The sequence below is a fragment of the Apiospora kogelbergensis genome (assembly GCF_038363985.1).
Source record: "Apiospora kogelbergensis strain CBS 113332 chromosome Unknown utg000007l_segment0_segment0, whole genome shotgun sequence".
Taxonomy (NCBI): Eukaryota; Fungi; Ascomycota; class Sordariomycetes; order Amphisphaeriales; family Apiosporaceae; genus Apiospora; species Apiospora kogelbergensis.
In genome coordinates this window covers 1,114,288-1,137,000 of record NW_027117424.1, presented here as the reverse complement: position 1 = coordinate 1,137,000, position 22,713 = coordinate 1,114,288, and the positions used below count along the sequence as shown (strand labels likewise).

The 22,713-nt window shown below is 53.4% G+C and overlaps 11 protein-coding genes across 11 annotated transcripts; 4 read left to right on the top strand and 7 right to left on the bottom strand.

The window, feature by feature from the left end:
• Nucleotides 1-110: 110 nt before the first annotated feature.
• Nucleotides 111-1,583, bottom strand: PG998_010722 (uncharacterized protein; the record flags this gene model as incomplete). The annotated part of the gene is made up of 1 exon (XM_066877538.1): nucleotides 111-1,583. The coding sequence occupies one exon, from the start codon at nucleotides 1,581-1,583 to the stop codon at nucleotides 111-113; it is 1,473 nt and encodes a 490-aa protein (XP_066726592.1).
• A 362-nt stretch (nucleotides 1,584-1,945) lies between these two features.
• On the top strand, nucleotides 1,946-2,296 carry PG998_010721 (uncharacterized protein; the record flags this gene model as incomplete). Its single annotated transcript, XM_066877537.1, has 1 exon — nucleotides 1,946-2,296. One exon carries the CDS (start codon nucleotides 1,946-1,948, stop codon nucleotides 2,294-2,296), a length of 351 nt encoding a protein of 116 aa, XP_066726591.1.
• A 935-nt stretch (nucleotides 2,297-3,231) lies between these two features.
• PG998_010720 (uncharacterized protein) lies at nucleotides 3,232-4,803 on the bottom strand (the record flags this gene model as incomplete). Its single annotated transcript, XM_066877536.1, has 4 exons — nucleotides 3,232-4,209; nucleotides 4,301-4,371; nucleotides 4,453-4,509; nucleotides 4,593-4,803. The coding sequence occupies 4 exons, from the start codon at nucleotides 4,801-4,803 to the stop codon at nucleotides 3,232-3,234; spliced, it is 1,317 nt and encodes a 438-aa protein (XP_066726590.1).
• Nucleotides 4,804-6,389: 1,586 nt separating this feature from the next.
• PG998_010719 (Cytochrome P450 monooxygenase BOA3) lies at nucleotides 6,390-8,113 on the top strand (the record flags this gene model as incomplete). Its single annotated transcript, XM_066877535.1, has 4 exons — nucleotides 6,390-6,431; nucleotides 6,640-6,709; nucleotides 6,797-7,706; nucleotides 7,768-8,113. 4 exons carry the CDS (start codon nucleotides 6,390-6,392, stop codon nucleotides 8,111-8,113), a joined length of 1,368 nt encoding a protein of 455 aa, XP_066726589.1.
• A 422-nt stretch (nucleotides 8,114-8,535) lies between these two features.
• Nucleotides 8,536-9,510, bottom strand: PG998_010718 (uncharacterized protein; the record flags this gene model as incomplete). The annotated part of the gene is made up of 1 exon (XM_066877534.1): nucleotides 8,536-9,510. One exon carries the CDS (start codon nucleotides 9,508-9,510, stop codon nucleotides 8,536-8,538), a length of 975 nt encoding a protein of 324 aa, XP_066726588.1.
• Nucleotides 9,511-11,282: 1,772 nt separating this feature from the next.
• On the bottom strand, nucleotides 11,283-12,678 carry PG998_010717 (alpha/beta-hydrolase; the record flags this gene model as incomplete). Its single annotated transcript, XM_066877533.1, is given in 3 exon segments — nucleotides 11,283-11,786; nucleotides 11,852-12,281; nucleotides 12,293-12,678. 3 exon segments carry the CDS (start codon nucleotides 12,676-12,678, stop codon nucleotides 11,283-11,285), a joined length of 1,320 nt encoding a protein of 439 aa, XP_066726587.1.
• A 557-nt stretch (nucleotides 12,679-13,235) lies between these two features.
• On the bottom strand, nucleotides 13,236-14,015 carry PG998_010716 (uncharacterized protein; the record flags this gene model as incomplete). Its single annotated transcript, XM_066877532.1, has 1 exon — nucleotides 13,236-14,015. One exon carries the CDS (start codon nucleotides 14,013-14,015, stop codon nucleotides 13,236-13,238), a length of 780 nt encoding a protein of 259 aa, XP_066726586.1.
• Nucleotides 14,016-14,739: 724 nt separating this feature from the next.
• Nucleotides 14,740-16,095, bottom strand: PG998_010715 (uncharacterized protein; the record flags this gene model as incomplete). Its single annotated transcript, XM_066877531.1, has 2 exons — nucleotides 14,740-15,217; nucleotides 15,296-16,095. The coding sequence occupies 2 exons, from the start codon at nucleotides 16,093-16,095 to the stop codon at nucleotides 14,740-14,742; spliced, it is 1,278 nt and encodes a 425-aa protein (XP_066726585.1).
• A 369-nt stretch (nucleotides 16,096-16,464) lies between these two features.
• PG998_010714 (uncharacterized protein) lies at nucleotides 16,465-17,612 on the top strand (the record flags this gene model as incomplete). Its single annotated transcript, XM_066877530.1, has 2 exons — nucleotides 16,465-17,000; nucleotides 17,039-17,612. The coding sequence occupies 2 exons, from the start codon at nucleotides 16,465-16,467 to the stop codon at nucleotides 17,610-17,612; spliced, it is 1,110 nt and encodes a 369-aa protein (XP_066726584.1).
• Nucleotides 17,613-17,874: 262 nt separating this feature from the next.
• Nucleotides 17,875-19,529, top strand: PG998_010713 (uncharacterized protein; the record flags this gene model as incomplete). Its single annotated transcript, XM_066877529.1, has 3 exons — nucleotides 17,875-18,292; nucleotides 18,355-19,050; nucleotides 19,117-19,529. The coding sequence occupies 3 exons, from the start codon at nucleotides 17,875-17,877 to the stop codon at nucleotides 19,527-19,529; spliced, it is 1,527 nt and encodes a 508-aa protein (XP_066726583.1).
• A 498-nt stretch (nucleotides 19,530-20,027) lies between these two features.
• Nucleotides 20,028-21,770, bottom strand: PG998_010712 (uncharacterized protein; the record flags this gene model as incomplete). The annotated part of the gene is made up of 3 exons (XM_066877528.1): nucleotides 20,028-20,431; nucleotides 20,526-21,423; nucleotides 21,483-21,770. The coding sequence occupies 3 exons, from the start codon at nucleotides 21,768-21,770 to the stop codon at nucleotides 20,028-20,030; spliced, it is 1,590 nt and encodes a 529-aa protein (XP_066726582.1).
• Nucleotides 21,771-22,713: the final 943 nt, after the last annotated feature.

Sequence of the window (22,713 nt, the reverse complement as noted above, 5' to 3'; positions counted from 1 at the left end):
ACCCATTCTATCGTTAATATTAGAAAATCAATATATTAAATAGAGAGCTCCTTATAACATTAAGAGATATCAAGCAGTAAATAGCTGGCTACACACTCTTACAACATTTTCTACGCCTGCGGCATGGGTATTTTATGCACCCACGGGTACTTCCCCACCACCGTGTCCTCGCCCTCGATAAAGTCGAACACAGGCGTCAGCGCCGTCTTGGCCGCCGCCCAGCGCAGGAAATACCGGAGCACGAGGTCGACCGAGAGCACGTAGAGGTCCATAAACTTGGCCCAGGGCGTCGCCCAGCTCGCGGTGCCGGTCGCGCGGCCCGACAAGCCGCAGCCGAGCGTCACCGTGTCGAAGCGCGCCTCCTGGTACTCGCGGAAGGCGGCGGCCAGCTCGTCCTCCGGAACGACGCTCGCGTTGTTTTTTACGCTGCCGCTGCTGTTGCCGACGGCGGCGGCCGTGGCGAAGATCTTGTGCAGCTTGTTGACCAGGACCACGACGTCGACGATGCCGTTGTTGCAGCCGGCGCCCGTCGAGGGCGTGAACTTGTGCGCGGCGTCGCCCACGAGGACGGCGCGGCCCCCGCGGCTCCAGTGCGCGACGACGCCCTCCTCGAGGTTGATGAAGCCCGTCTGGATGCGGTGGGCGTAGGCCTCGCCCAGGGTCAGGACGCGGATGCCCTCTGCGTTCCGGTAGGAGGGGTTGTCGGCCAGCGGCAGGTGGCCCCACCGGGCAACAAAGGCGGCCTCGTCCTCGTCGGAGTAGCGCCGGGGTGGCCGGCGCGTCGGCTGCGGCAGCCGCTCGTAGACGGCGACGACGGCCGAGTCCTCGCTGGCGAAATACTGCGTCGTCGCCTGCGGGCCGTGCGACTCGGTCATGTCGCCCGGGGCGATGCCGGGGAGCCGCGGGAAGCGCATCCAGAAGCAGCGGTAGGTGGTGAGGTAGGGCAGGTCCTCGTCGTTGCCCTCTTGCCCCTGCGCATCCTGCTGGCCGCCCATGGTGGCCATGTGTTTCCGCACGGCACTGTAAGCACCGTCAGCGCCGATGACGAGCGCCCCCTCGTACGAGGTCCCGTCTGTGCACTTTACGACCACGCCGTCATCGGTCTTGCGGAGGCTTGACACCTTCTTGTTGGGGAGCAGCTTCGACGAGGCCTCGACGGGGAGGGCATCAAATAGGACCTGCATGAGGTCCCGACGAGTGATGACGCGTGACGCGCATCCGTGACTGTGAGTGGTGTTAGCTATACAGTAGTTTGAGGATGGGACGCGTCTCATGGAATTGCTGTACTTTTCGTGGAGGTAGGAGAAGAGCTTGGTGTCTCCGATAGTCCGTCCCAGGTGGTCGAATCGCTTGCATATGGACAGTGGGGTGCTGGCCTTCTCGATGGCAGGCAGGACGCCGAACTGGCTCAAGGCGCGAAGACCTATTTGCGACATGACCAAGCTGGCGCCGGCGGCCATGACGATAGAGGGCCTGCTCTCTAGGAGGACAAAGTCGATGCCGGCCTTGGTGAGGGCGTGGGCGACCGTCATGCCCACAGGCCCACCCCCGACAATGACGATTTTGGGTGCAATGGTCGGCATTGTTGAGTTCTATCCTTGTGCGTATGGATAGACTGCGAGTATGAAAGACTTGCAGTTGATTGCGTTTTTATACAAGCTGAGCCAGCTGGACCGAGGTGGTCCGCATTGAATGCGAGTCTCCCGGGCGGGACCGACAAGCATTGCGGTAGCCAAGACGGAGCTGGCATGTGGACGGGATTGGGGGGCTTGCTTACTCTGGCATGAGTAATGCGAGTGCGAGTGCGAGCTAAAGCGGGCCAAAGTTACCCACCAAGCGGGATCCCCTTTATCTATAATTGGCCGCTAAATAAGCGTAAGCGCCGCCGTGGCTTCTCGATAATATAGTGGCGGATACTTGCACCTGGGGTCGGAACGACTGCGACATGGAACAGGAAAATGACTCCCAAGAAGAGGACGAGGATAACGGATTTAAAACGAAGATTGAACCCGCCACCGAATCTTGCAATGACAACTTTGGCGAGACATACCTTAGCCTTCGTAGCTCCGAGACCGGCAGTAATGTTCAGCCTCATTACGCCAAACTCACAGTCACGAGAGCCTCAGAGGTGCATCACTATCGTGTCCAGCTTGGACTCAAGGCGTCCATGGAGGTCTGCTGCAAAGTCTCAAGGGATGACACAGGAAATGGAAGACATGTTTTTAAAAATGCCACATCAAGGCTGGAAGTGGAATCAGCTGTCTTACTATTACGAGCGATTCCCGAGCCTATCTGAAGCAGACTGACTTCGAAATTACAACAGATAGGATAAGGGTGGACGAGAATATGAGTTGAGAATCGTTTCCCTCAAGAGACTAGGTCTAGATTTAGTGACGATGGCATCCAAGATTTTACAAGCCGATAACCCTTGGTCAATCTCATGAGGACACACCCAGGCCCAGATTTTCCACATGGGTCGTACTTTAATTATGCCGTAGTAACGCAGGTAGACAGACGCGTGTGGTGCAGAATTCGAAGTAATACACAGCGCCAACGGCAGGGTTCGATTCATGACACGAAGCGTTGCACAGCTTTTGGTTTGAATATGAGTGCCAAAGTATGGTTACATTATGAATTAGGTACGGAAGTCAAGTACGGTAGGCAAGAAGTCAGAATAGGTGGTGTGAAAAAAAAGAAAGCAAAAAAACAAAAAGTTAGGTGATCCTGCGTCAGGTACCAGGTTCGAACCATATGAAAACCCGTCCGGAAACACGAGCCCGGCTAGTTTTCTGGCCATTTCTTTACGACTGGAAATACATCAGTTAACTCACTGAGCCACGAGGACTAGTGGATGGTTGAATGAGAAGTGGTTTGTTTAGATTTAAGTACCTACCTGCTTGCATTTGTTCCAGTTGATTGATGCCTCAGGCATGTCACCCACCGCCTTGCTTGGTGCTTTGGACCTCCCCTCGCTTTCACCTTCTGCTCACCTAGGCATTTTACCCTGGCCTGGTCTCCTTGACTGACTGCCTTTGTAGGTACTAATATTTTTAATGACTATCCTGCCTTTTCAAAACTGGCGAGTTGATCACGATGCCTGCCCTTGGCTAGATTGAATACAGCCAACGACATTTCAAAAAAGGGGTGCCCTATTTCCCGAGGCAACCAATCAGCGTTGCTCTACCCAAAAGTTGGACATCAAATAAACCGTGTAAACATAGATTTTCATTACTATAGCGCCCTGCCAGTGTAGCTCACCCTACTCTCATGGGCTGAATTGATGTGGTGAGCCGAGAGAACAGGCGCCCCGTGAATTTCGCGTTCTTGCCCCGAGTTTCCGTCGTTAGAGTAAATACTGGTCGTATCCGCCCCTCCCAGGTGGTGTTGCGTCGACGAGACAACCGTGCCGAGACTTGACTTCTTCTCTCGGTCCCCGAAGCCAGCCGCCCCCTGACTCCACAGTTGCTGTTCCTCCTCGTCCAGGTCGCGGTTGTCGTCCATGTTGGTGTAGTCCAGGTCCGCCGCCCCCGGCTTAGCCAGGCTAGTGCCGCGGCGCCGCATTTTGTTTTGCTCCACCACGGTCGACAGGGGGAACGAGTCGGTGGGCTGGAACGACTTTTGGCCGCCACTGCTACTGCCCACGCTCACGCCGAGCAGCTTCGGGACATAGCGGGCGAAGAAGGGCTTGAGGGCCGGCACCGTGGCACAGATGATGCCCGCGTTCACCTCGATGAAGGACCAGACGAACTGCTCGGCGGCGTCCCAGGTGTAGTCAGCGCTATGCATCAGGGGCGGCAGGATGACGGTGCGCTTGATGGCCGAGGCGCAGACTAGCCCGCCGGTGGCGAACAGCATGACCAGAGAGACCTTCTGCCGCTTCGACATCTGAAGCGGGTATACGACGTGGACCGGGATCAGGAGGATGATGATGTCCATGATGATGTTGGAGATGCTCAGGCCCATGTAGACGGCTTCTTTATCGACGCAGCGGGACTCGGTGATGGTGATGTCCCATGCCGCCCGGATCGGTTTGCAGCTGAAGATGCTGACGACTTGGTAGGCGAGGGCGTACCCCGTAACGACGAAGATTAGAGCATAGACGGCGATTCGAAAGGACTTCCGAGGAGAAAGGCGCAAGTAGAGGCAAAGAATGGAAAGCTTGGAGAAAATGACACTGAGGGAGTACGTCATGGTGGCTGCGGTGCTGTACTATAGCAGTCAATGATTGTCAGCCGGCGGGTTCTCGATGCAAGCAAGACATATCCAAATCATCACACAGTAATGGACGGGGGAAACATACCGCCAGGAGGTGAGGGCTGTACTCGGCCACCGTGACTTGCCAGAAGTGTTTCCCGATGGCGAAATTGCACACTGTTGTTCACGTTAACTTGGATCTTCAGACCAACCCCATCGGATTGGTAGAATGGGAAAGGAGATCGATCCAGAACTTACTCTCAAGCGTGATACCAAGGAAAGCACATGTGGTTAAGGCGGCTATGACCACCAAGACTGCGTAGACATGCCTGGTTAGCATACCAAACTACCTAGAGAAATCCCCCTTTTCCTCTAGTTCTATTGGAATCACCACTCACGATCATCAATGCCCAACCCGCTGCGTACGAGGTAATGCCGGGTGAAGATGCGCATAATGACAGTAACCATGGCAATCGCGGTAGTGACTAGGCCACTGACTTGCACCTCGTAGGCGATACTCGGCCAGTCGTGGAGGTACCTCTGTTCGCCTTCGGGCGGCTCCGACATGTAGGCGGTGCCCCGACCTGAAGTGTCGATTCCGGTGGACATCTTGGCGGGTTGAACCCCGTCAATGGGCAACGCACACCGGACTAGGTGCTGGGTGAGACGCGAGACCGTCAATGGGAAGAGTCAATGTAAGCGAGCGAATACTGAAGGCAGCAAGTTTATTTTGCGCTCCCTTGGCCGAAGCTGACTTCATGTAGGGCTATCGACAGTTCTTTATAATCAACTAGGTCGGTTCTACGGTCTGACAGCGGCAGCTAACAGGAACCGGTAGCCGAGAGAGGGTGTGTAATAAAGGATGCATAACCCTGGGTCCCTGAAACGATGGATCTTCTTGGTTGGTAGCATTATAGCTACCAAACTTCAAAGTGACTGTTGGTTCCCGAGATTTTAATGCAATTGCCTCCCATGCTCGATTATACATGCACATGCTGCTGTGCCGTTGTCGATTCGGAGGAATCATGCTGCTGTTATTGTGCCCAGAGGCCAATGACCACGACACTGGGTTTGAGATGTCGGCAACTGCGCTTACATTTTGATAATCACCCCATTGTGGGTACTGCCTACATTTAAAGGTATGTACATAAGAGCCTTATTTCCTTATCAAGCCTTAGGGTGATCCCAAATCAACAAACAATTCCGTGCCCTGTCGTGCCCACTTGGTTTCCACATGCTTGGGTCTCTTCGGGCAGAAGTTCCGGGCAGCGGATGTTGCTGCTCTTGTGCTGCTGCTGTGAAGTGGTTTCATGTTGCTACAGGCAGTTGGCAGTCGGAGTCTCGATAAGGCAATCAATCTTGAATGAACCCCCCCCCCACACGCGCCACGCCCGTCAACCCACCTCTGTGTCGATCAGTGCCTGGTTTTAGGGCTGTTGCACCTCCACAAGCCATCCCTTCGGAGGAACTCCTTCGGCTATCCCCACCCGGTCCCACAGATTAGCAGCTCACCATCTCCGCATCGTTGAGCAAAACCCTGTCTCTTGCGGCACGACGACACGAAGCGGACCAGTGGCAGCCAACAGCCCTGCGGCACAGCGTACGAGACGACCCGGATTCCGCTTTGGGGGCCGAGTTCGTCAAGGAATAAAGCATGTGCCGCACGGCAAGATTAAGACGTACCAGCCGCGCCAGGAAAAGAGGGGAGAGAGGGAAGGAGTAGGGGGAGGAAGCAAGGGAGGGAGAAACCCAGCACTGTTATATATGAGGCTCACAGAAGCGACGCTATAGGCTATTCCGGGATCTAGCCGAAGGCGGGGGCCTACCCGTGCCAGGGATTACCGTGCAATGAGCTACAGTTGGCATCGATCGGCTACAGCTCGGAAGAATTAGCAAATCACGAGCCACTCTTGCACCTCGTACTGGGTACGATTCCGAAAAGGGCTTGCTTGCTGCGGATGTCGTACCATGTTTACATCACGGCAGTCTTCCCTATTGGAAGCTTCATTTCGAATGCGCGAAGCCCTTCCCCAGGCTCCGTTTATGTCCATGCTTTTACACATGTATCCATCTTTGTTACTCAGTTTATATATCAGGGAGCACCTACATGTACCTGGTGCTACCCGCATACCCGTCTGCTTGTACAGCTGCTCTTCGGATCTAGGTTCAGGACTTTTACTCCAGCTCGGTTCGCCATGTTCACCTTCGCCGTGGTGTGGTATTCGGTGGCAGCCTTGGTGAGTGCTAACCAGGCCTTCTCAGCAGTACAATGATACTAACCTCCCCTATCTTCGGTGTAGCTGTTGGCATATTGGATAATCACATGCATATACAATCTCTACTTTCATCCCTTGGCGAAATACCCCGGCCCACGGATTGCAGCTGTATCTCAGGTAAGCCATGACCACCACATAATACCTGACGGGTCTCTAACGTGCTTTATAGTTGTGGTATGCCAGCGTGTATACCGGAGGCAACTGGCCCTTCATCATTGAACAAGCACATCGTAAATATGGTAGGTTCTCCATCGTCACCCGCTCCCTGTCCACGCACGCTTAGACGCCTATTCTGACCCCTTTATGACTGTCCTTCCTACCAACAGGTGATGTCATTCGCATAGCCCCGAACGAGCTATCCTTCTGCACACCCCAAGCCTTTAAGGACATCTACGGCGCCGCCACCAAGACCAAGAAGCTCTTCCCCAAGTCTGAGCTGTTCTACGGCGAAACGGGGGCCAAGGACACCAACATCGCCTACGAGCGGGACCCGGACACGCACGCTGTTCTGTACAAACTCTTTGCGCCCAGCTTCCGGCCCCAGGCCCTGCGGGACCAGGAGCATCTGATCCACAACCATGTTGACCTGTTCGTGCAGCAGCTGTGCCGGTGGAGCCGGGAGAACTCGTATGTGGACGTCAGCAAGGGCTTCGAGTGGCTCACATTTGACATCATGGGCGAACTGGCCTTTGGCGAGTCCTTTGGCGCGGTCAAGAACGGACAGTCGCACACCTGGGTATCCATCCTGCTGGGCGCCGTCTACTCAACCAGCGTGGTCCAGCTCAAGAAGCGCCTCCCGATACTAGAGAAAGCCCTGCCGTGGCTCGCCACGAAACAAGTGCTCGAAGAGTGGGCGCAGCACCAAGCCGCGACGATGGAGCGGGTGCAGAAGCGCATCCAGATGGACGAGAGCATGGGCGAGCGCCAGGACCTGCTGACGCACCCCATCCGCTCGGGCAAGCTGAGCGCGGCCGAGCTCGCCAATAACGCCCAGGTCCTCCTGACCGCGGGCGCCGAGACGAGCGCCACCACGTTGACGGCCATCACCTACCTGCTAGCCACGCACCCGGGCAGTCGCGCCCGCCTGGCCGACGAGGTTCGTGCCGCTTTCACCAGTGCCGACCAGATCACCGCCGCCGCCGCGGGCCCCAGCAGCTCCCCTATCTCAACGCCGTCATCGAGGAGGCCCTGCGCATCTTCCCCCGTCGCCGCTGGGCCCGCCCCGCGTCTCCCCCGGTGAGACGGTCGATGGACACTATGTACCCCAGGGTATCTATGTGGCCTGCGACACCTACAGCCTGCACCTGAACCCGCGCAATGCCCCTTCGCCTCGCTCATTCCACCCGGAGCGCTGGCTGGTGACGTCGACGGACGACAGCAACAGCACGAAACCGTACACGGCCGCCTTCAGTATCGGACCTCGCGCGTGTCTGGGCATTAGTCTCGCTTATATTGAGCTACGGGTCGCGCTCGCCAAGATCGTCTTCGCGCTTGACTGGGAGCTTGTGGGCGAGCCATTTGATTGGCCGTCTGCGTGCCGGCTGACACAGCTTTGGAAGAAGGCGCCGCTGCAGGCCCGCTACACACCAAGAAAAGATGAGGTTGAGAAAATCCCGGTCTTGAAGGTCGAGGAAGAGCCGTAGATAGCCCTCTGCAATATATGCTTGTGGAGTGGGAAAGGGAGGAAAGAGTATGAAGGGTGTGTACCAGACATGGTGGCGAACTACTTGCCCCTGAACTCAAGCTTATTTGTTGTTTTAAGGACTGTTATACTCATGGGATATTGTGACTAATCGATAATGTGTACTGATTATAGCGTACGACCTGTGTGACCACTAGGGCATGGATGGCCTGACCCTCGGGCCCCTGAACACAGTACGTGAGATCCAAGACGTCATTTAGTGAAAACGTGCAATCTTGATATTCTGCACAAAGATGCTTGCGCAGGAAGAAGTATCACTCCCTATCATAATAACAGTAAATTACTAAATGATATGTCCTTTGCTAGTTTCAATGTGCCCTTCTACGACTGGAGAGTGCAGGCCGTATTATTATATCTACCTCATTACATGCCTGGATTCACCCGACTTGAGTTAGAAGAGGAGATTGAGGAAACGCTGATATCCCTCTGCAAAACGGAACTCGAGCGGTTCGCACCAATCGTCCAAGGGTGCATCTCAATCTGGCCGAAGTAGGCCTCGTCCGTGTCATCACAGCGTCCCAGAGGATCCTTCCTGAACTTGGCCTGGTTCTCCCGGGCCCACTTGTCGATCTCCTGGCCCCTTTCCGCGCCCGTCACAGCTGGAAACAGATGGGATCCGTTCGCCAGGATTGCCAGGGAGTGACTCTTGAACGAGGGCGCAGCCGTGGCGCTTGTGCGAGCGATTGTAAGGTACAAGAATACGGCGCCGAGGAGCAGCGTTGCGCAGTGGAGCGACAACCATGTCCACCGCATGTCATAGACTGGGATAAGGCGGCCGATTGTGATCGGGATGTCCTCGAGTTCAGCGTGGTCAGGGCGGCTCGCGCGAATCTCGTTCGATATGCTATATGCAAGCCCCTCGAAGGTATTGCCCATATCAGTTTTTATTCGCCAACTCCAAAGGTACCTGAAGAGGTCCGGTTCAATGGTGCCGCCAACCAGGTGCGCATCGTTCTCGAGGCGGCCCGGGCCCAGGCCGGCTGCTGCGTTATCGGGAGTGACGTTGGTAGCAAAAAGTTTATGAAAGTGGTTATTGACGCTTAAAATTGTGTCCGCGGTCGCCCAGAAGCAGTCGGACCGTTGGGTGCTGCTGTTGGGACAAAGCCGCATCTCGCCCGGGAACCTGGAGAGCGGCCGATCGTAGATGACGGAATTATGGAACTCCAGGCTCGCATCCGGCCAGGCACCGTCGTGGTCCCAAAATCTACGAGCTCTACGCGCCGGGACTTCCACCACCGACTCATTGAAGGTACCATTGCTAAAATAGGACTGATACTCATTGACGCACCAGTACAGCCCGCACTCTTGGGAAAACATTCGGGTGTCGGGCCACGGCATCGGGTTTTGGTAATCGTTCGCCGGGGGTCCAAAGTCATGATGCTGACTGCCCACAAAAGACTCTCTCGATGCTGCAAAGTGATAGTCCTATTGGGATTTCCTGTGCTCTTGGCTGTCATCCCAAGAGGGTTGAATTTGCCTGAATTGTTGGCTCCAAGTATGATGTTCAGGTTTTGTTCCCTATTGGCGAAGAACTGCCCGTTAGGCAGGCGCCACCCACTCGCATTCCTTGCTCTGCTGCCGTCTGCGTAGAGGCCCCGGTACGCCTGCAGCAGTTGGGTGACATTTCCTTCGATCGGGGTCATGCTGGACTGGGGAATAATGTTGCACTCGCTGCATACGGCGATCGACTTGTATGGTGGCCAGCGACAGTCCGAACTGGGACAGTGAAATTTAGCCCGACCCCTGACATCCGTTATTGTGCTGCTGAGGCCATTCTGGATGACAGACTCCATTGGCTTATAAATGCCAGATGAGAATCCGACTCTGTGACTGCCATTCGGAAACTGCGAGTTTGAACCCGGCACTTCGCTGACTGTTCCCTCGTCAAAAGCATTCGTGTAAGCTATGGAGCCAAAACCAGGTGGAAAGTCGGCAAAAATAAGTTCGTCTCGGATGTGAATAATTTGCTGTGTAAAGGGGTCCAGTCCTATAGCTAGTAGCGCAACAAAAGCCCCTAGAGAGAGAACGTGACTGCTATTATCAGCGCTATGTCTCCAGTATTTCGTGTAGACACCTTCAGTATAGGAAACAGAGGAGAAGTTGCATAAGATTGGATGAAACTTACGTTCCGGGACGAAACTGCAGTAGCATCTTTGCGCATCCGAAAGGACCACGGCTAGCTCGATCAACCCGCTCGAAATCGATAAGGGGGCGTTGGTTTTCCACGAAGAGCAGCCACTTCCATTGGCCCAGGGCCTCGCACACACTGTACAGTACACAGCCCTTTACTGCGACGGACAAGACAGAGACGAGAGCGTTAGGAGTGAAAGGCGCATTCCATTGACCCTGCTGCTTTTTGTCGAAGGCAAAAACCACTCCCACCATGGCTCCGACGAGTGCGGTTGCGGCAGCCAGCGAAACTACCTCCAAACGCCATTCTCGGCCAGTTCCTGGGCGCGAGGCTCCCTCTTTCGTGCCCCATGGCCATGTCCATATTTTGGCCTTGTGTCTTCCCCCGGAAATTCCTCATATTGTACCTCACTTGCCGGTCGAAGTCTCTGGTGCTCTGTATTGATCGATGTAGCAAATTCTGTCATGCTTGCGGTATTGCACCAGTCGTTCATAACACCAAGATCACAAATTCAATTGATTCTCGAGTCTTGCACCGTCGTCATTGTCGATCTTATAATATTTTCTAAGATAGATGAGATTCTGCCTCGCCGCGGATCATCACCACTACAGGAACACAGCCCTGTTTTCGGTGAATGCCACAGCGCCATGTATGTAATCATCTGACACAAAAAGGCGGTGCATTAGGCAACGTATACCACGGATATAAAAAGCCACTTTACGGTACGTACCTTATGCAGAAACGGTCGCGAAGGTAAGTAGTGCTTAGGAAAACCCTTTATTATCAGCCAATGGTTCGGTCTCGACGACATTTCCCGCGGCTGACACTGCTACACAAAACAATTTAAATAATTAATGGGACACACCACTGCCTCGGAAATGTCCGTACTTGGGGGCCTTTCATTTGCAGCCGCGAGGGTGGCGATATGAAGAGTATGAACTATAATTTCATATTTTCTAGATACTATTAGATAGATTTATTATAGTGGTTTTCTAACGATACCTAAAGCCCTGTCCAAGAACTGATACGTTCGTTGGTTGCACAGAGCCAGCGCTCCCATTTTGGCTTGCAAACTGCCTTGGCCTTCACTGCTTGGAACCCAAATTTCCTTATCCCGGTCGGGGACGCTGGTCAAGCCTTCGAAGCAGCGTCGAGTGTGACTATTTACATCCATGTACAGAGACGCACCGGCACCAGAAACTAGAACTGGGCACGTCACACGTGAGAGGAAGCTCGTGCCTTCCTCCTTTCCCGCAACAGCCAGAGTAAATTGCTTCATGTGCATCAATATCTCAGCTGGCGACGACAGCCCGAAGAATGTACCCGTCACAGAGATCTCCCATTTCAATTGGAAGGACATCCGTTTTGCTACGCCGATCACCCTGTCTATGATACCTTGGCCTATCCATCCCTGTGTCCAGGCCGAGATGAAAAGGGGTGACACGTGAGCGGTGCCAAAGTCCCACATGTCGTAAAACGGATCCTATAACCGAGTAAATCATGTGTTATCAGTATTTTCTTTTCACTGAAGAAGTCCCATATACTTACAATCGAAACGCACGCTTTGACCCTAGGGTCGACGGCAGCGCGTAAAGCAAAGTATCCACCCATGGAAGCCCCGGAGACAGCGATACAACCAACATCGAGGTCAAGTTGGGGGTTTTGCTTGCTGAACTGGACAAGGTGGCTTATTACACACCCCGTCACCGCTTCCCAGTCGGGCCGCATCTCGAGCTCGTGCTTGCGGAGCATCATGCCCTGTCCAGGCCCGTCGAAGGTAAGGACAGCGTACCCCAGAGCCGGGCCCTCGACGGGGTTCAAGAAGAACAGCTCTTCCTGGCATGAGTCGGCCCCACCACAGTTTACAAGGATGGGGATCTTCTTTCGGCCATGGATACGGCAGCTGGCGGGCGGCAGGTAGAGGTAGGCCGGCAAGTGTAAGCCCCCTCGTAGGGGATAGATAGGGTCAAGACGGGGCCTTCCATCAACGGTATAGCCTTGCGAAACAACTCGCCTACCTTCTCCGCTGTCGGCAGTGCGCGAGGGTCTTGCCTCATGGCCCCTCCACCACGCCCATTATCGGGCGCGGGGGAAGACACATACATGTAGCCCTTTGCGCGCGTGTAGTTGGCGGCGCGAAGATAGGCTCGCCTCGCGGCGTCGCGATTGCCATGTTGCGCGGCGTCGTCAGCCAACGCCTCGGCCCGCATTGCCTGTGTGGCCCAGGCCTGCTCCCAGGATACCGGGTCATTGGGCTTGATATGCCCTACCGCCTCGAGAACCTCGGCCGCATCGGCGCCGCCGTAGACGGTGGTCCCCAGGATGCGGACGGTTTCGAAATCGAAGAAGGGGCTGGCGGGGAAAAGCTTGTGCATCTTGGAACAGTGTGAAAAGACAGAGAATCCAACGAGCTAACTATATTATTACTCAAACAAGAACTCGAGGGGGGCACACCATCTGTGGGCTTTTGTACGCTGACAACGTCCCACGTATACAACCTGGTAGTGGTATAGTTACCGCTAGGTAATCGCTCATCCGCCGCAAAGCGGCTGCGATGGCGACTGAGTTGGACTCAGCTATGGGTTATCCGTAGTCTGCGTCTGAGCTGCGATCGCCGAGGTGTCTTCGGCGAAGAGTTCGGCGTTCGGACTTGTGACGTCGTTGTGCATCCCCACACATTCGGAGTATCTAATGCATGCACTCACTCACCGACCGACATTTGTCATCTCAACGAGGATGGGCAGAAGGAGAAGAAACATGTTACCGATAATTAGCTTCCTCTAGAGTCAGTCAGTCAGTCAGTCTCAGGCGATCTTTGTTCATGTCAATCCTTTATTCATTCTTCGTTTTCTTACAAGCAACTAGTGCTTTTCGATATCCAACTATTCCTACGTGAAGAAACAGGGTAACAATACAGAGACTTCCATCTTCGTCACGCAGGTATTCCACAGGGCGTGTAATCGTATGAAAGCGGGCAGTTATCACCGCCGAGCCATTCAAGCAGCTGGAGGGCCTCGTTGCTGGCATTTTCCCCACCCTCAAAGCTTGTCATGGGACAGCCCTTGTGCTCATAGATCTGCAGATAGCATGTGGGGTCTTCCTGGTTCCAGAATATGAATGACCAGGAACACTTGTAGCCGTCAATTTGTGTGAGCGGCGGAGCGCCAAAGCTGGCAACGATTCTGTGTAGGAGCCAGGGCGAAGAGATGAGGTCATACAGGGCTGCCTTCCTCGTGTAATCGCAACGCAGCTTGCGATCAACCGAGAGACCGGGCTCCTTGCCCTCTGTTTGGGTCCTCATATCCCAATCGTTCCATCTCACGATGGCGCCTCGCTGTGGTGGGCCCCAGATCTCGGACTGGTCCTCTAGCACTCCCCACCGTGTCGTGAAGTGCCTACGGAGGCAGTACGGGTCATGCTCCAAATCGACGCGGCCATCAGCGTCCATATTCATCGAGCACTCGCAGATGCCGCCAGCATCCAAATTCGGCGGCCAGCGTGGCTTTCCATGTACCAGGGCAGGTGAAAATCTAGGCTTGTTGTTCTCGCGTTGAGCCGTGTCCCAGTCCGCCTCACGGAGTCGTGTTCCCCGCAAGACTGCCCGGTCGGTGGCCGGTAAGCCAATTGTAGAGTAGCCGTGAAGGTCCGCCGGTTTCAAGTTTACACCGCCTATATAAAGGAATCTGGAGAATCCTAGCAAGAGGCTTTTCATCAAGAGTTCTTTCTGGCTGTTTTCCACTGATGTTCCCTAGTAAGCTAGCTATCTAATGAGGGTAGAGAAGGTCGAGAGGGTCGAGAAGGCCAGGAAGAACATACAATCATTGAATTCCTGGATTGGATCGTTTGATATCCCGACATACCATGTAAGTCTATTGACCTCCGTGGCGTTGGCTATTCGCTGGATGTGACTTGCTTTCCGGTTTGTGAGCTTGCCTTCCGGAAGACTGGGGCTCTTCTTCGAACTCCTGTATTTTGTTGGAATCTTTTTGGCAGTTTGACGGTTTTTTGAAACTCTGGCGCCGGCCGCAATAGCCTTTGTGGCTTTCTTGCTGGCCTCACGTTGTGACTTTCGCTCAGCCATGATGGAGACTAACTGATGTCACGAGTATGACACGGCTAGAGGCAGAAATTGGAACGTCAGTTTGAGATGAGAGATGAACGGAGAGCGACGTCAAAATGGGTTATTAAGCAACTTGAAAGATAGTGTGGGGTGCCTTGATACGATTTTGGTACTGTGGGTAAAAAGGAGATGCGATGCTTTGTTTGTAGGTTTCGTTTTGTTGGCTTGGCAGCCTAACATCGAACCTACAAAGAACAAAGAATGCTTTGTTCGTGGGCAAATACGCAAGAAGGCTAAGGAACGGCACGCTCAGGGTGTGTTTACTTTGAAAGGCTAGCTGCAACTCATGTTATTGAAACTGGCAATAAAATATATCCTATTCCACATAGTTGCTCCGAAAGAGTGGCGAGTTCTGAGGAAAGGTGAGAGCCTCGCTGAGAGCAACACCCTCGTACTGATCCAACCCCACGTGCCCACCTCGGGCAAGCCCCGAGAAACCGCTTCCCCCTACACCCTCGCCAAGTATATACTCGAACCCCAAGTTGACATGCTCCACGAAGAAAGTGTAGTGCCGTCGATGCGACGGCGAGACGAGTTCCAACTGGAAGCCGGTCACCTTGTCTTTGAGTGTGCCCGTGACGGTGCCACCATATGTCTTGGAGGCAAGGACATAATCCTCAGTCGTCGAAGTGCTAGAGCGTATGGACTGGAATACTGGAGCGCCGTCTTTGAACAAGACTACGGACTGATGACTATGCCCTTTCTCGAGATTTGAACCGAACGAAAAGAAGCTCAAGACATAGGGGCCCAGCTTAGCTCGCACTGCTTGAAGATTTGTCAAGCAAGTGAACCAGCTAAATATAACATCGTACCGTGTCAGTGTTTCCTGAATGGCTGATTACAAACAGGGACTCAAGAGATGAAAGTATTACCTAAATGCAGACCAGAACCTTTCGTGGCCACCCATTCCAGCCCAGACCACTCTGCGTCCCTTGATGTTGACATCCAGATCGACCGTACCTGCAGGAATTGGCTGTGACCAGTGCCAATGGCGAACCGGTTCCGTCGACCCGTTTTGAGCCGGCCAGACTTGTCCATCGGCAGTAATGGGCTTCGCCTTGGACTGGATGAAGGCTTTCCCGTCCAAGGTGTCGGACTTCATGGTTACAACAGCCTCGCTCATCTCCGCATTGACAAGGAAGGAGAACTTGTACCCATCCTTTACGTCGTACCACACGCCCCTGGTGCCTTGGGCACATGACTCCACGACAGAATGGTCAGGATAGTAGACCTCGTAGAAGCGGGTGCGGTTGGCAAACGCAAACTCCATCGACAGGCGAAAGTTTCCAGTGCCGAGGATGGCGTAATTGGGGTCACGGTAGAACCCGAAGACGAAAGATTGCATCCCGTCCTCCGAGACGCCGTCGAACTCCCACTGCTCTCCAGCTGATGAGTTAAGGGGGCGGATCTTGGGGAATTCGAAATTTTCTATGGCATCTCGTGTGAAGTCCACGTTCTGCCTACCCTTGGCCATCTCAAATGCGGTCAGGTCGCTGACGTCGCATGACGACTCTTCGGTGTGCGCTTCCATGAGCAGGCCGGGCTCTAGGTCCCCAGCGAAACCGTTGGTGGCAGCATCATGCCAGTGTATCGGCCATGGTTCCGGCCAGATGTTACTGGAAGCCCGCACAGAGGCTGCTAGGCAAAGAAAAATATAGACATAAGCTACCATCTCGTATATCTGGCGCCTGCGTGATGAGAGAGCCTCTGAAAGTATTCAAATGTTGGAACGTAGTAACCCTGAATCGCAAACAGCGATATTGAAGCAGTGAGCTGATGCAACATTTCATCAGCTCTGAATTGAGGAGCTTTGAATTCAAGGCGGGTGTTTTCAAGGCAGGCCGATCAATCGGCATCGGAGCTGTGACCTATTATAGCTCGGCCGGCTGAGTGGCGAGAGGGAATCCGAATCATCCCAGTGCGCTGACAATGATATACCACGAAATCCGTAACTATACTACAGACCAGACAGCCTGAAACTCCTCAACCTTGGCATAGCGGTTCATGCTCCTCCTTCACACCCCCTCTCAGTGTATCCGTTATGGAGTTCCCGACGAAACGGACTGCGGTGGTGGAAGGGGATGACCATAACCTCCGAATCGAACACGATGCACCGATGCCAACAGTCAAGCCAGGCGAGATCCTTGTCAAAACCAAAGCTGTCGCCATCAACCCCTGCGACTACAAGATGCACGAGCGGTTTCCTTGCCCCGGTGCCGTGGACGGATGTGACTTTGCTGGAACCGTTGTCGGCGTCGGATCGGACGTCTTCGGCTTCGGTGTCGGCGACCGAGTATGTGGCGCCGTGCATGGGTCGAATCCCCTCATGGCGCAATCAGGGGCGTTTGCCGACTACATTGCCTCCGAGTCCGAATTCACCCTCAAGATGCCGCCCCAGATGACCTTCCTCGAGGCGGCTGGACTAGGCGGCACGGGCCTGGCCACACTCGGCATGGCTCTGTTCAAGGCGTTGGCCCTGCCTGGAACGCCGAGAGAACCTGCGGCCAAGCCGCTTCTGGTCCTCGTCCACGGGGGTAGCTCGTCTGTAGGTACCATGGCAGTGCAGCTTCTTCGCCTGTGAGTTTGTTTGGCTCCCCGTAATCATCCCCCAAAAGGTCTCGGTCGCTTACAAGCGGTCGCATTGCGCGAAACGAAAGAACCGGCCACCGCCCCATCGCCACTTGCTCGCCCAAGAACAACGATCTCGTGCGGGGCTACGGCGCGGAGGAGGTATTTGATTACCACGACCCCGAGTGTGCCCAGAAGATCAAGAGTTACACCCGCAACACGCTGGCGCATGTGCTGGACCCGTTCACCGACGTGAAGAGCATCGCTCTCTGCTACACCGCCATGGGCCGAACGGGCGGCCGATACGCGTGTTTGGAGATGTACCCGGACTACGTGCTCGATCGCAAGACGATCAAGGTGGCCTTTGTCATGGGGCCGGCTCTGCTAGGCCACCGGCTTGCTTTGGATTATGGCTACGAACGAGACGCAGACCCGGAGATGCGCGAGTTCGGAGTGGGTTGGTACCAGACCGTGCAACACCTGCTTGATCATGGAAAATTAAGAACTCATCCACTTAGAGAGGTCGGGGGTAGATTCCAGGGCGTACTTGAGGGGGTTAGCATGCTAAAGAACAAGCAAGTGTCAGGGGAGAAACTAGTTGTAGTGATTGATGGGAACTAGCTGATAGGTTACTTGAAACGCTCGTACCGCTATAGTAAAGGGGAGCGGCAAATCTGACATCGCTTCCTATTGGCAAGAATGAGCCCCATCGCCGACCCCCGAGCTCCCCTCCGAACATGCTTGAGCTCCCTGAGTCACCTCTTCTTCATCACTAGAGGATGTCCCATTATTCAAGAATAGCAGGGTGGCTTTACATTACTCACCAGAGCTACCAAACAGTCGCTATCTGACTCTGCGTTTACATTGGAAGACATAAGCAACCATGATCGATCCACTTATCTCTGTGGTGATAGGAGCACTGCTCGGTATCACCTTTGTTCCCATCTTTCTCTGGAACCGGCCACTGACCCAAGAAGACTTGAAACACATCCCCATAGTGCAGTTTGAAGGGTCCAACGACCAAGGTCGATATACACGGGAGACCCGCACTCTCCTCCAACTGGGATATGAGAAGTATCTCCGCCATGGTATCCCATTTCAGATGCGAAACCCTATCGGCGAGATGGGTCCTCAGGTATTTCTTCCAATGAAGTACCTGGACGAAGTCAAGCGTGCACCCAAGACACTATTTAGTTTCGATGTCTTCTCAGAGAAGGCGTACCTCTTGAAGTATAGCCACGGACCACAGCAAACAGATGCGTCCGTCCTGGTGATAAAAGATGACTTGAATAAGAATCTAGGTAAGCCTCTATCTACAATGCCTTGCTTTGACAACGGAGGTTCGTAAGCTGAAAAACGCCAGGTAACATGGTCACCGGGCTTTGGGAGGAGACCACGACCTATCTTGAGGAAACAATCTCATATGAATGGCAGACGGTACCAGCCTATGCTTTCCTCTGTGGAGTGGTGGCGCGTACTGTCTCCTACGCCCTGGTTGGACCTCTTCTTTGCCGGAACCCGGAATGGCAGCGAATCGTGGTTGAAGCGACGTATGCCGTATTTGGGGCGGCACAGGCAATTCGTCAACAGTACACACCGCGTTGGCGGTGGCTATCTCGATGGAGAACTTCGGCACGAAAGCAGCTGACACAGATACGAGCCGATGCTGCTAGGCTACTTAGGCCCATCTATAACGAACGGCAACAGGAGGTCCGAACCCGTCTAGGTCCCAGTATCTCGACATATGATGGGCTTTTCAAGGACACAGTATTCTGGCTTCTCGGACGAAAGTCGACGGATACGTCGCTTGCCAGTATTGTCGACCAGGAATTGTTCCTGTCCATGGCGTCTATACACACCACGGCGGGTTCTATAAACTCATTCCTGTTTGACTGGTTCGCACACCCCGAGTACCATCAGGAAATCAAGGCCGAAGTGCGCGAGACCCTTGCCAAGGTGCAGTCTTGTGGTGGCAAATGGACACTGCAGGATGTGGCTATCATGCGGAAGCTTGACAGCTTCATCAAAGAAAGCAGCCGAAAGAACCCCATCGGGTTTAGTGAGTGTTACATTCAAACATAACTTCATTACGGGGTTGACTGCTAACCCAAGACTTTCCCGCCAGTCACCGGCCAGCGATATACCCTCAAGCCACACACATTCAAGGACGGCTTACACATTCCTTCTGGGACAACCATATTGTTCGACGCCGACGGCGTACATCATGACCCAAGCAACTATCCCAACCCCGATCGGTTTGACGGCTACCGCTATTTGCACCTCCGCGACACCGTCGACGCCAATAGGTTTCATTATGCTTCTGTCTCGGACATATCCCTGAATTTCGGAACAGGGCAGCACGCCTGCCCCGGCCGCTTTCTCAATGCGCTCGTTGTCAAGTTCATGCTCATCCTGTTCATGACCAAGTACGAAGTCACGTTGGAAGACGGAAGCACGCAACGTCCACCTGATACCTTCTATGATAACAATATGAGGCCAGACACAGATGTCAAAATACGTATAAGGAGGTTGGACTAAGGATATATTCGCAGTCAATGGAGTGGCAAGCTCAAGTATGAATTGTGTACCTTCGTCGTTTCGTATTCGTCTAGTCATCCGTCGATCATCAGAAACAAGTAACTATTGAAACCGGGCTTGGTGATTTCTGTATCGGTATGATGTAATCGAGAATATTGAGAGTGGCAAGTGATTCATTAACTCGACTCATTGATAAGCAATGCACATCACTTAACTCAACCTATGAGTATGTGTATGATTATGGTATGTTCTCCATGTCAGGACCCGTAAGGGGACAGAACCTACGTGTATGGCAACATGAAGGTAAACATGCAGTCGAATTAATTAATATCGAAGCGAAGCAAACGCTATCATTATTCGACATCCCCTGGGGCCTAGAGATACATCGACATATTTCTTCTCGGTTGCAACTAAATACAATCACCCAATCCCAGCGGTAACTTGAAATTCCCTCCCATGACTCTCGTTACCACGACCTTGAACTTCTCAGTAATGGATTTACGTCCTAGACTTAAACATGATTGTAGCCTTATCATCCGGCTTGAATGTACCGTTCGCCAAGGGCGTTATGTCAAGGGGCAGAGTGCCTTCCGGAAGACGGACATCGTAATTCAGAAGAACGTGCGCCAGCGCGATCTTGAGCGTGCTGGTCGCGAAGAAGCGGCCCGGGCATGCTTGCGTCCCATCTCCCCAGCCCGGCGAGTCGGAGCCGGTGGTCAGGAAGTGGAAACGGTTGTCGTTGTCCGATTTCTCGCGCAGGCGGCGGAAGCGGTCCATGTCGAACTTGTCCGGGTCCTCCCACAGCTCGGGGACCGGTTGATGGCCTGCGCGTCGATGCCGACGATGGTGCCCGCGGGGATCGTCGGTCCCACGGATAGCTTGACCGGCTTCTCGATATATCGCTGTAGGGTAACTGTAGGTCGGTGTTAGCCGAGATCTTTCAGTTCAAAAGGGCTGCTAAAATGGGTTGTCATGGGCTGTGTGGAAACCACCTACAAAGACTGACGGGGTGCAAACGAAAGGACTCGCGCAGGAAGCTGTCCATTCGCTTAAGCTCTTGAAGATGGGTCGCAGGTAGCTTTCCGTCAACCATCATCTCGTCGAGCTCCTGACGCAAGATCAAGATCGCCTCTGGGCGCTGAGCGAGTTCGCAAAGGATGTGATAGAACGCTGAAGCAGTCGAGGGTGTCGAGTCGAAGCTTACGAGCACATAATCAGTCACCAACTGCTTGATGGTTGCCTCGGCAGCTTTGTACCGTGACAGTAAGAAGGCAGTGAAAGGGATGTCTCCTTCCGGATTTGGCTGGATCAGCTCCCTCTTGTTAGGCGCCTCTTGAAACCCTTTCAAGTCCTTCTGGATTGTAGGCACCAGAAGCCTTTTCATGTCCCACTGATTCTTCAGCGTGGGAAGGAAGAGGATGGGTTTCATCAAGGGCCTAAGAAGCCGTGGGCAAGCATTCAGCAGCGTGACGGCGACGTGAATAACAAGGGGCGACATCATGACGGCCCGCACCCATTTGCGGTTGCATCCCAGTTCTCTGCCCACAAAGGAGCACGCGTTGATCTGAGCAACGACCTCAAAAGCAGTCATCAACATGTTGAATGGCTTCCAGTCGGGGCAGTAGCCGACGACTGCCTCGAACGAAGCGCGAGTGTCCTGTTGCCGATTGTATACGCGTGCAGGCAACGACCTGGTCAGATCGGCCATAATGGTCTTGAGGAGCGAGGGCGTCTCGGTGCCAATCAAGCTCCAGTCACCATAGTTGGCGGCATGAAAGAAGCCTTTGGCCGAGGCCGTATGCTCGGGAAGGCGCTTCAGCTCGTTGAAGCACAGAGGAGGGTATATGACAAAGCTGTGGCGCTTGTTGACCGCGAGGTATGGTTCATCAGGATGCTACATGTTTCTATTAGCTTCCTCATATTCTTCAAATCGGATATCAGCCCGCTTCTCACCTTTACTCTTCCTTCTTTAACAACGTCTTCGTAATGCGAGTCATTTCGCCTCACGGTCGGAAGGCCACGGGGCATCCGCGGGCCCTTTGGGCTGAACAATGTTTGGAACGTTACCCAGAGGATTAATGAGGCGATCGCAACAAAGACAAGAGTCTGAGACAGTGACCCGAATAACATAGTCTTCACCACAAGCTTGGTGAACTGCCATCTAGACAGTTTCAAAGGCGCCAGGCTCTGCCGTAAAACCATGTACGGCTCGACGATATTGGTGCGGATTCTCCACGACATGCTGGGCAGTTTCTGGGCAGTATAGTATAGTGTATATTTCGGTTGGGTCGACTTGATGCAAAATGGGCGGAGCCGGAGCCATTTGAGAAGATAACACTGTTCTGCAACTACGAGTTGAAAGTTTGTTGCTCCATGCGATGTCTGGTACGCTTTCGTAAATTCCCCTGGTTTCGGAGTCGGCGAAAGTGTGATCAAGTACGTTTCGGCACTCCGATTCGTTAGCTTCTGGGCTCGCCGATCGCAAGTCCGACTTCTGACATCAACAATATGGAATGTGATTTACCACTTACCTGACGGGTACACGTGACTTGGTATTTTCCACCTGAACAATGGTTGGTTCCATGCACTGGTAATTAGTCATGGAGACTATTCGCATGCACATTTTTTTATTGCAGTTATGCAACTGTCGTTTATGTATCACACATCTCAAAACATATGGCCAATCACTATGAGCAAGATATGTTTGACTTTGATGTATTAGATGCTCTGATATTACCGTGACTTTCTGTTTTCTGCTGAACTATGTGCGGTATACCTAATTCATGCGATCTCTCTACACATAAATGTTGCAAGCTGTGACCTTCATCAACTATGAGAAAGGCTTAGAGAGCCCCTTTAATATCGCTGATTGGATGGACACTGCCGAGTACGCCCGAACTGTCAGATATAGCGGTTTTCGTGGCCACCGAACCCATATCCGATAGGTAGATGTCGAGAAACCCTTATAGAACAAGTTACCGGTACTAGAATCTCCTTTCCCTAGGACAGTAGGTTTGACCTTTTTCTATTAGCACAAGGGTTTTCTGATGTAATCTACACAGTATTTGACACCTAGTACAACTTTCAGTTGTCTACTGCAATTCCCTCTTAAATACTTTTACGGCAACGAGTCACGTCTATTTGTAGCATATGATTCTAATCACCTACTATTTCTGATCTATCC